This window comes from Aquarana catesbeiana, linkage group LG02 (genome assembly GCF_042186555.1).
Source record: "Aquarana catesbeiana isolate 2022-GZ linkage group LG02, ASM4218655v1, whole genome shotgun sequence".
NCBI lineage: Eukaryota > Metazoa > Chordata > Amphibia > Anura > Ranidae > Aquarana > Aquarana catesbeiana.
In genome coordinates, this window is record NC_133325.1 from 380,810,864 (window position 1) to 380,824,447 (window position 13,584).

At 48.5% G+C, this 13,584-nt stretch overlaps 1 protein-coding gene across 1 annotated transcript in view; it reads left to right on the forward strand.

Annotated features, from left to right (window-relative positions):
- LOC141128077 (multidrug and toxin extrusion protein 2-like) overlaps positions 1–13,584 on the forward strand; it is a 281,272-nt gene that overhangs the window by 203,615 nt on the left and 64,073 nt on the right. Inside the window, exon 13 of the mRNA XM_073615142.1 lies at positions 7,068–7,137. Within this exon, the coding sequence (XP_073471243.1) occupies positions 7,068–7,137 (70 nt within the window). The remainder of the gene's footprint in view (positions 1–7,067; positions 7,138–13,584) is intronic.

Genomic DNA, 13,584 nt, shown 5'->3' on the forward strand with positions numbered 1-13,584 from the left:
TACCGATTTTGGCCTGTTCTCGACTCTCCCTGTCTGCTTGTTACCCTGACCTTTGGCGTGTTATGTTTATCCTTGTCTGTTAGTCGCCCTGACCTTTGGCTTACCCCTTACTTCCCTGTCGTTCCAGCCTGCTGCCTCCTTCCTCTTCTCCTGCAGTCTACGGTGAGCGTGAGCTGTGAGACCCTGGGGGGCCGCGACCTGGAGCCAGACTGCAGCGCAGTCCATCCTCACCACTAGAGGCTCTGGTGAACACCCGCTGACTCTTAGACTCCGCACCCTGGGGAATCTATGCTCTAGCTCCCACTGGGATCCATGTTAGTTATCCTGTAGACCTGCTTCCTGAACCTTCCAGGGTTCAATCCGCAGCAGTCAGTCCTAGGGTCCACTACCTTAGCGGTGCACTTCCGACACCTACAGAGTGCATCTGTCACCTGGTCCCAGGTGACCTGACAGTCACCGTGCGTTGGAGGACAGTGCAGATGTTAGTGTGGAAGCTGTGCTTTTTGGAATTCTATGCGGAACTGAGTAATCTTCCTTTTAGAGGCCCTAAGTCTAACGCAGCTACAACCACGCCAATAACTACATTAACTGTATGGTTGTCAGGGCTGGGCTCAGCCCTTCCTTCTCTGAGCTGGCCGCTCAGCTGTCGGCTAATTGCCAGCTCCTATCCCTCCACAGTTATGCACCTGTTGATAATATCCTGCTGGTCAGTCCTGCCTACTTAAGCCACCAGCCCAAAGGATCTTTGCCTTCGCCTTGGTCAACATCACAGAGATCTCCTGCATTCCTGTAAAAGACGTGTTTGGCTGACATCCCTGACAAGACTTGTTTGGCTGGCTTTCTGGCTTGGCTGACTACCCGTTCCGGTTATCAAACTTTTGGCTATGTTTTGACTACATTTGTTCTATTTACTTTTATTATTAAACAAGTGTAATTTAACAGCACTTCTGTCTCAGTCTGATTCATGGTTTCTGACAGTAGGCAAAGGCCATGAATTCAGAAGATACAGTCAATGCACTTGTTGGTAATATTTTTTCCAGATTGGATGAGCAGGATCACCGCATGGATCAGTTTGCCATGGTGTTACAAATGCTCCTGAGTTGCATGGCTCACCTGGAATCTCCCACTGTGGCTGCTCCAGTCCCTGTTCAGGCACCCTCCTCGAGTATTACCTCTATAAGAGGTATGTCTGGTTCCCCTCCACTTCTCCAGTGATTTGGGAGCGATCCAGTCCAATGCAAAGGGTTTCTCAACCAGGTTGAGATATATTTTGAGATGCCGCCCCAGGTGTTTCCCACGGACAGAAGAAAAGTAGGTTTTGTGATATCTTTGCTTTTTGAACCTTGGCCTGGGCAAACCCTCTATGGGAGATGCAAAAAACCTGTTGTCTTGAGTTACCTGAGTTTGTGACTTCCTGTAAAATGGTATTTGATGTTCCCGCACCCTCCGCTTCTGCTGCCAAGTGCCTCATGTCCATCAAACAGTACGAGAACTGTTGCCGATTACGCTATTGAATTCCGTACTCTGGCAACAGAGGTTGCTTGGAACAATGAGGCCCTCATGACTGTTTTTTCTCATGGTCTCTCGGACACCTTCAAGGATGAGATAGCAGCCCGAGATATACCCACTGAGCTGGAGAATTTGATCACGTTTGCTACCCTCATTGACTCCAGACTCAGAGAAAGACTCTCTTTTAAGGAGCACTTGCGGAAGCCTCCTATACATTTGTCTTCGAGCTTTGCTGTCCCACCCTTGCCTCCCTCACCTCCCATGCCTCCTGGTACCGAGTCGGTCAGTGAAGGTAAACCCATGCACTTGGGTTTCATGTGTCTTTCTGTGGATGAGAGAACCTTTTGGAGGAGGGAGATATTGTGCCTTTATTGTGGCCAGGCAGGTCACTTTTTTGAAGTCTTGTCCTACCCATCCAGGGAATGCCCGAACCTTGAGGTCCTGTCATGGACAGACCTTAGGTGGCATTGTTTCATCCCCAGTTATCCAGAAGGATAAGCCCCTGGCTTCGGTCAGCCTTTCTTAGGCTGAGTCGTCCATCGAGATACAGGCTTTAATTGACTCATTCTTGTTCATTGATGCTGCCTTTGTATCGAAGCACTCGAATCTGCTGCAGCTGCATGACACACCACTTGCCATTGAGGCTCTTGACGGGAGACCTCTACAGGCGGCCCATGTGACTCATGAGACTCTTACATTGTCCATGGCCGTAGGGGCTCTTCACCATGAGATAATCCAATTCCAAGTTATTTCCTCACCTAAGTTTCCACTGGTTATTGGTGATCCTTGGTTACAGAGGCGCAACCCCTCTTTTGATTGGCTCCGTGCTGAGGTTCTCTCCTGGTCGCCACAATGCAAAAAGACAGGCTTCCAGAAGGTAGCCAAGGTCCTGTGCACCTCTTCACTTTCCTCCCTGCCGGAGGAGTACCGTGATTTTAGCGATGTCTTTGACAAAGGTCAAGCTGGTAGTTTGCCTCCACAACGGTCGTATGATTGCGCTATTGACCTTCAACCTGGTGCCATACCCCCTCATGGCTGGGTTTACCCTTTGTCGGTCTTGGTGGATAAAGCCATGGAGGAGTTTGTTGCAGACGCACTTTTTTGAGGTTTCCACAAACCCTTGTCTCCTGCTGGTGCTGGTTAATTCTTCCGTTGATTACGGAGTTATTTGACCACCTCAAGGGAGCAACGGTTTTCACGAAGCTTGATTTGAGAGGGGCATACAATCTTGTGAGGATTAAGGAGGGCGACGAGTGGAAAACAGGCCATTATTGCCTCATTTCCACTGAGCAGATCGGTTCGGGTCGGTACAGTTTGGAAGGCCTAGAATGGTCCGGCCTATTCAGGTGAGCATTTCCACTGCAAGTCGGGCCACCAGGGGCCATACGTGGGTTTAGAAAAAATGCCTAGCATGGCGTCACACATCCGCCAATCAGTGGAATGTATGGTAGCTCTGCGCTAACCGAACCATACCATTTTCTATGGTCCCACAACTGAAGCAGGACCCAGAATGGTGCGGTTCGGTTGTATGGGCCAATTTCATAATGGAAACACTCAAAATAGCGTACCGTACCGAACCGATCCGCTCAGTGGAAATGAGGCATTAGAGTACCTCGTTATGCCTTTTGGCCTTTGTAACACCCCGGCAGTTTTCCAGGAATTTATTAACAATATCCTCCGAGATTTTTTGCAGTTATGTGTGGTGGTTTATCTCGACGATATCCTCATATTTTCCAAGTCCCTGGAGAGCCACCACACAGATGTCTGTCATGTGCTTTAGAAACTAAGAGAGAACAATCTCTCTTGTAAATTGGATAAGTGTGAATTCCATCTTGAACAGGTTAAATTTCTGGTCTATGTCATTTCCACTGCTGGTTTTTCGATGGACCCAGAGAAACTTTCAGCAGTCCTACAGTGACCCTGACCCGTGGTTTTACGTCCTCTGCAGCATTTTACGGGCTTTGCCAATATTTATTGGAAGTTTATTTGGAACTTCTCTTATCTGATCAAGCCCCTGACTGATATAAGCAGAAAGGACGGTAACCCACAGAGTTGGTCTCCGAAGTCCATTAATGCCTTTGAGAGTCTCAAGGCTGCCTTTGTTTCTGCTCCTGTGTTGGCACATCCTGATTCTAAGTTACCTTTTATCCTTGATGTTGATGTTGTACTTCTGTCTCAACGTCCTACCTCTGAGAGCGCTATGCATCTTGTGGCTACTTTTCCAAAAAATTTCACCTGCGGAGTGCAATTACGAGATTTGTGACAGATAGCTGTTAGCGATCATTTTAGCCTTGAAAGAATGGAGGAATCTCACATTCTTGTCTGAGGTTAAACGCCTCCCTCCCAGAATGTAAGGTTTGAAGCTTTGTCATGACAATTTTCCTCCATTTCCAAGATGGAGTCGGTTCCGCTTTCTGTGATTCCTCCTGATTGTATTGTGGCTATGATACGCACCAGTCTCACTTTTCCTTTGGGTGACAAAATTCTTGCTGCTCAGGTCCATGCTCCTCCTGAGAAACCTTATAACTGCTGCTTTGTCCCAGAGAGTCTCCATACTGCCGTTCTCCAGACTTACTATTCTCCCAAGGCTGCTGGCCACCCTGGGAAGAATCAACTCTTTTGGGCTATTTCCCAACAATTCTGGTGGCCTAGTCTACGTGCTGATGTAACCATCTTCTTAGCTGCCTGTTCCGTCTGTGCTCAGAGTAAGACTCCATGACACCTTCCAGTGGGCCTCCTTCAACCCATACCCAATGGAGAGAGGCCCTGGACTCACCTGTCTATAGATTTCATTGTGGAGTTACCCAACTCCCAGGGCAACACAGTTATCCTTATGGTGGTTGACCGGTTCTCAAAAATGTGTCATTGTATTCCACTTAATAAGTTGCCCGCTTCTAAGGAACTGGCTTCCATTTTTGCTCAGGAGATCTTTCGCTTACATGGGCTACCCAAGGTGATTGTCTCGGACAGGGGTAGTCAGTTTGTGTCCCGGTTCTGGTGAGCCTTTTGTGCAGTTGGGAATTCAGCTTGCTTTCTCCTCTGCATATCACCCGTAGTCTAATGTGGCAGCAGAACAAGCCAATCAGTCCTTGGAGCAATTTCTACGTTGCTATATTTCTGACCATCATAACAACTGGTCAGACCTATTACCGTGGGCAGAGTTTGCTCACAACAGTGCCTTGAATTCTGCTTCCCGACTGTCCCCGTTTATGGCGAACTATGGTTTCCAACCTTCCATGTTGCCTGACTCATTTGTTCTGCAGAGTATTCCTGCGTTAGAGGAGCATCTCTGTGGTCTTCGTTCCACTTGGGCAAGTCCAGGAGGCTTTGTGACATGCTAATGATAGGTACAGACTCCATGCTGACTGCAGACGCCTGCCTGCACCTTCCTACAAGGTTGGGGACAGAGTCTGGCTGTCATATTGCAACCTCCGACTTCGTGTTCCCTCTATGAAGTTCACACCTCGGTTTATTGACCCTTTCCGTATTCTTCACAGGATTAATCCAGTGGCTTATGCGTTAGACCTTCCTTCAAATGTATTTCATGTCTCCTTATTAAAACCTTTGGTCTGCAACCGCTTTACCACCTCAGTGCCACATTCTCACCCTGTACAGGTTGAGAACCATGAGGAGTGTGAAGTACAGTCCATTGTTGACTTCCGTAGGTTCCATGGGTGCATACAGTACCTGGTGCATTGGTAGGGGTACGGTCCAGAGGCGCTCTTGGGTCTCATCCCTGAATGTACATGCCCCTGTCCTCCTCCGTGATTTCCATAGACGTTTTCCCCTCAAGCCAGTTGGTCCTCCAAGGGGGGGGTCATTGAGGAGAGGGTACTTCCAGGACTGGGCTCAGCCCTTCCTTCTCTGAGCTGGCTACTCAGTTGTCATCTAATTGGCAGCTCCTATCTCTCCACAGTTACTCACATGTTGATGATGTCCTGCTCATCAGTCCTGCCTACTTAAGCCCCCAGCCTAGAGGATCTTTGCCTTCGCCTTGGTCAACATCACAGAGACTATCTCCTGCGTTCCTGTTAAAGACTTACTTGGCTGATATCCCTTCAGGCTCCAGATCCTGCTTGCTCTTCCACTACACTGATCCCTGACTTTCTGGCTTGGCTGACTATCCGTTCCGGTTACCGAACTTCGGCTATGTTTTAACTACATTTGTTCTATTTACTTTTATTATTAAACAAGTGTGATTCAACTGTATTTCTGTCTCGGTCTGATTCATGGTTTCTGACACTGGTGACAGGCTTCCTTGAAGTATTACAGTCTTGACATGTTTTCCCCATCACCCCACTGTGGGGGAATCCTAATATTCCCCACCTACGTATGATATCAGACAAACAGGGCAGGCTATGAAATTAAATTGTTGTGTCATATTTTTTCCATAGTCAGCTTCTCACTTTTGACAGGCTGAAGGCCATTTTTCACCTTCCCAATAATATGCACTTGGCACAGGTACAAGATAGATGTGTTTAGATGCAGTGAAGGTATGGTATAATGTGGTATAGGGTTGGTATACAGTAGGTGCAGTCTAGGTTTGGAATAAGTTCTGTATAGAGTATATGATGGGTGTGGTATGGATTGGAAACACTCAGTGTCTTGCTCTCAGTGGCTCAGACTCTGCTAGCAGTATCAGCAATGGGCGAATAGCCCTCTCAACAGTCCCAGGGATCCTGTGGTGACCTCTCGCTATAGAAGGGGGGCCCACTCGGTCTCTCCCCAAAAGCCTCTGGTGATCAGTGGTGGGAAGCAGAGGGTGAGTGGGCACTCCACTCTCCCTGTACCAGTAGTGCAGGTCCTATGATGTGAGTGGTGCTGGGCTGCCCCAGATGTACTTACTCCCAGTCGCAGGCTCGGATCTCTGCTGGTATGGCCCCATACTGGCAGGCGAATATACAGATAGAGGTGCTCTCTCTAACTCCTTTGGTGCTAAGAGAAATAACTTTCCTGGGAAGTTTTCATTAAAAAAAACATCTCTCCACTTCTCCTACTGCATAGTGCCTATTGGGGTTTGTAGGGTAGGAGGTCTATTTGTCCCATTATATGTTGCTGTCTCAAACTACAACTCCCAGGATTCTTAGCCCTCTGCATAGAAATCTATGGGCTTGTTTGACTTTAGCTCTCGCCCTGATGGCCAGAGGAGTATGGTGCAGCATAACATCAGTATCTTAGTAGAGGGAGAGAAGAATAAAAGGCAATAGGGTTGATTTACCAAAACTGGACAGTGCAAGATCTGGTGCAGCTCTGCACAATAGCCAATCAGCTTCTAACTTCAGCTTGTTAATTTAAGCTTTGACAAAAAAACTGGAAGCTGATTGGTTACTCTGGAGAGCTGCACCAGATTTTGCACTCTCCAGCTTGAGTAATTCAACCCCAATGTCTCCTTCTCCGTATTGCTGTAGCCCCAATCACCTGGCTACACCCACTTTTATTTTACTTCTCTTTACCTACATAAAACAAAGAAAAGTATTTTTAAATGACACTGTCATGGTAAATGATTTTAGGATGTCCTTATGTGATTTAATTGTATTTCTTTTTGTCTTTAATTTCAGAGATATTATTGCTTTGCTTTCAAAAATCATGCTCCTATTTCCTCCACTGCACATGTGTGAGGGAATAAATGTAAGTATTTCATTTTTTAGCTCAATTACAATATATAAAAAATAATAGACTATTAAAGCTGAACTCCAGAAATTATCTGTATTGCATACTGCCGCTGGGGAAGCTGACACTCATTGTAGTTGTCGGCCCTACTACAGTGATAACTGTGATCTTCCAAGAGTGGCTCAGGTTCTGCGCACTTACCAGAGGGGGTTTACTCACTTGGCACTGCCACCATTTATAGAAAGTCTTGTATTTTTTCAATGAATACAGGGGATTCACTGATTGGGCAAGGTGGGGATTGTAATGTCACCACCCCTCAACTCCAAAAGAAAAAAAATAATTAGAAAGATGTACTAGGAATGATGACAGTGCTGAGAGAGGAACCCCATGTGATCAGTGTGCAGAGTTAATCATATACTATAAAATACTGTAAACTCCACGCTAAGGGTTAAGTGTAGCTGCCTGCAAAATGACTACTCCCACCTAGGGAGTATCATTCAAACCAAACTCAAATGTGTGCGGTGCTACTAGAAAGTGCTAAATATTAATGATGCCACAGTGCTACAAGTGATACTTTGCAAGCAAACAAAATCAATAATACATAATAATAAAGTGCTTTGTGATCATGTGTAAATCCATAACTAATTCAAAAAGTGCTTGTGCCTAAAATCAAATTACAGAACCAGTTCATATAAATCAGTGAAGCTTTAAAGTGCTCTGTGATATTAGGCACAAGCACTTTACTATTATATTATTAAACACGATTTATATAGCGCCAACAGTGTACGCAGTGCTTTACAATGTAGAGGGGGGACAGCACAATTACAGTACAGTTCAATACAGAAGGGACAGGAGGGCCCTACTCATAGAGCTTACATTCTAAAGGGAGGGGGTACAAAAGGTAATATATGCGGGGAATGATTTGATGGGGGTGGCTCAGGGACAGTTGTTAGGTGGGTGTGGGATAGGCTTCCCTGAATAAGTGAGTTTTCATGGATCTCCTAAAGGTGGATAGGTTAGGGGCTGATCGGATATACCCGGGCAGGGAGTTCCAAAGGATAGGAGAGGCTCTGGAGAAGTCCTGGGAGGAGGTAACAAGGGAGCTAGAGAGCAGGAGGTCCTGGGAGGAGCAGAGGGGGCGATTTGGGGGATATCTACATATGAGGTTGGTGAAGTAGCTGGGGGCGATGGTGTGGATGGCCTTGTAAGTTGTGGTTAGCATTTTGAATTTTATACGGTGGGGTAGGGGAAGCAAGTGAAGGGATTGGCAGAGAGGAACAGCAGTCATGGATCGGTTAGTGAGGGGTATTAGTCTAGCAACAGCATTCATAATAGACTGAAGGGGGGATAGCCTGCGTAAGGGTAGGCCATTACGGAGAGAGTTGCAGTAGTCAAGGCGGGAAATAAAGGAGTGAATAAATTGCTTTGTGGTGTCATTAGTCAGGAAGGGTCAAATTCCGGAGATGTGTCAGAGGTTAAGGTGGCCAGATTTAGCCAGCGATTGGATGTGGGGGCTGAAGGAGAGGTCAGAGTCAAGGGTTACACCCAGCACCCTGGCATGTGTGGAGGGACCAAGGGTTGTGCTGTTGATCTTAATGGTAAAGTCATGAGGGGGGAGGGAAGGAGGAAATACAACAAGCTCAGTTTTAGAAAGATTATATGTCATTCAGTAAGTTTGAGATCCGTGAGGAGATCGAGGGGGTGACTTGAGGAGTGGAGAGATAGATCTGGGTGTCGTCGACATAGAGGTATTGGAAGCCACGGGAGGTTATCAACTGACCCACGGGAGAGGTACGGAGCGAAAATAGGAGGGGCCCAAGGACGGACCCTTGGGGTACTCCGACAGAAACAGGAAGAGGAGCGGAGGAGATGGAGTTGTAAGTGACGCTGAAACTATGCTGAGATAGGTAGGAGGAGAACCAGGATAAAGCAGAATCATGGAGGCCAAAGGAGTGTAGTTTACTGAGGAGTAGGGATGAGCTTCATGTTCGAGTCGAACCCATGTTCGACTCGAACATCGTCTGTTCACCCGTTTGCCGAATTGCGAACGATATGGGCCGTTCGCGCCAAATTTGTGTGGTGCGTCACGACCCATAATTCACTGCGGCATCGCAGTGCATTGCTGGCTGATGATTGGCCAAGCATGCACTATGACCCGCATGCTTGGCCAATCACAGCGCCGTCTGTAGAGAGAGCTGTAATTGGCCAAAGCCACCCTGGCTTTGGCCAATTATGGCTCAGGGGGTTTAGTACATGCCCCGCTGTCAGAGAGGTTACCTGGTTGGGCGTCGGTGCGCGCCGGGGCGCGTTGGTGCGCGCGTTCCTGTGCGTGCTGGGGCGCGTGCTTCTGGGGGCACTGGCGCGTCTAAACTGGCTGGCCGCGTTGTGCATGGTGGTGCTGGTGTGCGCACCGGTGTCCAGGGGCGCGCTCGGGCGCGTGCCGCTGCGCGGGCGTCTGTGCGTATCGGCACGCGCACGAGCGCGGCGTTTGGCGCCAATCAGCCTATTTAGGTCTGCTGTAATCTCTGATCAGTGCTGCCTGATCAACAGCTCTGTGCCTAGTTCCTGTTTCCTGTTTCCTGTTCCCAGTTCCTGTGTTCCTGAGTTCCTGATCTGTTGACGACCCGGCTTGCCTTTGGATTCTTCTGACCTCCGCCTGCATCTGACCCCGGCTTGTTTTGACCTTGCTTCTGCCTGCTCCTCCTGTACCTCTGCTGCCCGCCTGTTGCCAAACCCAGCCTGTACATTGACCTGTCTTTAGCTCCTGCCCAGCATCCGTTGCCTGTGCCTCTAACCATCACCTGCTGTCTGAAGACTGCTAGCTTCCGAAATACGGACTCCTGCACAGGCTCTCATACCACTCCGCACTTGTGTGCTTCCTGTCTGCTCTACCAGGGGCCGCAAGTCGGATACGTAAGGGAGCCTACCCTCTGCCCAAGTGGACTCTCCGGTCTGGTAAGTGAGAGACCTGACAGTATCAGGCAGCCATGACCGAGTCCGGGCAGGGGGCCTCCCCCATGGATGAACTCTGTAGGCACCTAGCGGGCCTCACCCAGGCAGTCAAAAGCCTACAAGAAGGCTATACCAGATTAGAGGGACAAGTCCAGGCCCTCTCAGCATCTCCTCAAGGAGCAGCGTCTGCCGGCCCTTCCGCAACACCCTCTGTAGTAATGCTCCCCCCGGAGCCCAGGGTACCCACACCCGAAAAGTTCTTTGGAGAACGTTGCAAGTACCGGGCATTCCGCAACGCATGTGAGCTGTATTTTGCCTTACAACCCCGCACGTTTTCTCTGGAAGCCACAAAGGTGGGGTTCGTCATATCACTACTGACCGGCGAGCCTCAAACTTGGGCTCACCGTTTACTGGAGCAAAAATCCAGATCTCTGGATTCCTTGGATGACCTCTTCCTAGCAATGTCTCAGCTATACGAGGACCCCCAACTAACGGCTACTGCTGAAGCCGCCTTGCACTCCCTGCAGCAAGGCCGCAGAGCGGCTGAAGACTACGCCGTAGAGTTCAGACGTTGGAGCTCTGATACAGAGTGGAATGACGCGGCCTTGCGTCACCAATATCGGTTGGGGTTATCTGATCCCCTCAAGGATGAACTGGCACGTGTTGGGATACCTCAGACGCTGGATGAGCTCATAAACTTGTCAATCCAGATTGACCGCCGTCTGAGAGAGAGACGTTCAGAGAGGTCTGTTAGCCACCCACGTCCCACTTGGATGTTGCCCAGGGTTCCTAGTGCTCCGAATCAAGTTCCTCCCGCCTCTTCTGCTCCAGCCACAGAAGCTCCAGAACCCATGCAGCTCGGTCTGCTCCGTCCATCCCTGACCCTAGAAGAAAAGACGCGCAGACGTACGCTCAATTTGTGTCTGTACTGCGGAGAACAAGGACATTTTGTGAGGGCCTGCCCCAACAAGAGACGTAAGTGCCTGCCGTCCTCTTCTTTATGTGCACCTGTCTTACCCAGATCTGGTAACCATTTGACACTTTCTGTTATGTTACAGCTTCCTGGAAGGAACATCCCAGTACCGGTCATTATTGACTCAGGAGCATGCAGCGGCTTCATTGACCGAACCTTTGTTGATAACCATAGTATTCCTCTCCAACCCAAGGCCCAGGGACTTGCAGTATTCTTAGCAGACGGTTCCACCCTCAGCTCCGGACCAGTTACCCAGGAGACCGTTCCCTTACTGGCCACTATTGGCCCGGAACATCAGGAACTCTTACGCCTGGATGTCATCTCCTCTCCCCTCTTTCCAATTATCCTAGGAATGCCTTGGCTGCAAGCTCACAATCCCAGCATCGACTGGTCCACAGGAAAGATTCAGTTTCTCTCCAATTACTGCAAACAACACTGTCTACTGGGAACACCCATTACACCATCTCAGTGCCTTTGCTTAGACTCCGATACCAAGCTTTACCAATCCCTTCCCGAGCCCTACCGGGATTTCCTGGATGTGTTCAGCAAGAAGGGGGCAGAGACTCTCCCGGTACACAGGCCCTATGACTGCCCAATAGAACTCTTACCCGGAACTGAAGTTCCTTTCGGAAGGATTTTTCCTTTAACTGAGCAGGAGCTGGGCACCCTGAAAACCTATATCGATGAAAACCTAAAGAAGGGATTCATTCGCCCCTCCACATCTCCTGCAGGTGCGGGCATCTTCTTTGTTGAGAAGAAGGATCACTCCCTACGTCCCTGCATCGACTACCGGGAATTAAATAAAATTACCATAAAAAACAGATATCCGCTACCCTTAGTACCTGAACTGTTTCAAATATTGGGGTCCGCTACAGTTTTCACCAAGTTGGATCTCCGCGGAGCCTACAATTTGATCCGCATAAGAGAGGGGGACGAGTGAAAGACGGCTTTTCGTACTCGATTCAGGCACTTCGAGTACCTCGTCATGCCCTTTGGCCTGTGTAACGCACCAGCCACCTTCCAACACTTCGTTAATGATGTCTTCCATGACTTTCTGGACCTGTACGTCATAGTCTATCTGGACGATATTCTGTTTTTTTCCGCTTCCCTGATTGACCACCGCAGACATGTGCGAAACGTACTTACCCGACTCAGGCAACATGGGCTTTATGCCAAACTCGAAAAATGTGAGTTTGAGCTCCAATCTATTCAGTTTCTAGGCCTGGTGATCTCTCCCGAGGGTATCAAGATGGACCCTCAAAAAGTATCCGCTATTCTGGATTGGCCTGCACCTGTAGATAAGAAAGGAGTACAGCGCTTTATTGGCTTTGCCAATTTCTATAGGAAGTTCATCAAAGGATTTTCTTCGATAATAACCCCCATCACTGAACTCATCAGACAAGGGACCCGGTTTTGCTGGACTCCTAAGGCGCAGCTGGCCTTTGAAGAACTCAAGGCTTTGTTTACCTCAGCCACCATTCTTAAACATCCCAATCCAGCCCTACCTTTCGTATTGGAAGTTGACGCATCCGAAATTGCGGTAGGAGCTGTGCTCTCGCAAAGACAAGGCCCCAAAGCTCTCCTGTACCCTGTGGGGTTTTTCTCACGTAAACTTTCATCTTCAGAAAGGAATTACGACGTGGGAGATCGGGAACTTCTAGCCATCAAGGCAGCTTTAGAAGAATGGCGTTATCTTCTGGAGGGTGCTGCTCACCCCATTTTGGTCTACACAGACCATAAAAATTTAGAATACCTGAGAACGGCTAAGAGACTAAAACCTCGGCAGGCCAGATGGGCACTTTTTTTTTTCGCGATTCCAATTCCACATTACCTACAGACCCGGATCCAAGAATGTCAAGTCTGACGCACTCTCTCGCATGTTCCACGACTCAGAAAAAGCCCTATCTCCAGACACCATCCTCCCTTCTGGGAATTTCCTGCTGCTTCAAGAAGATCTTGTCTCTCAAATTAGACAGGCCTCTATGGGAATGACACCACCTGCTGAAGCTCATGCCAAAGATGGGCTGTTTTGGTATGAAAACAAAATTGTGGTCCCTGAGGAGCTAAAAGTACAGGTGTTAGAACTTTGCCATGATCACAAGTTGGCTGGACACTTTGGCTCACGAAAAACAATTGATCTAGTACAACGTACCTTCTGGTGGCCTCATCTTGTTAAAGATTGCAAGGAGTATGTTGATTCTTGTAATACCTGTGCCAGAAGCAAGAATAGCCGGGCAAGGACGTGGGGTCTGTTAAAACCTTTACCGGTCCCAGAGAGGCCGTGGACCATGATTTCAATGGACTTCATCGTTGAACTCCCCCCATCAGAAGGGTTTTCTTCCATCTTTGTTGTGGTAGATAGGCTGCCTAAGATGGCCCATTTCCTTCCCATGAAGGGTACCCCCTCGGCTATGGAAACAGCTACTATCTTTATCAGAGAAATTATCAGATTACATGGAGTACCAATGAACATAGTTTCTGACCGTGGTGCCCAGTTCACCTCCAGATTCTGGAAAGCCCTCTGCGGCTCCTTGGAAATT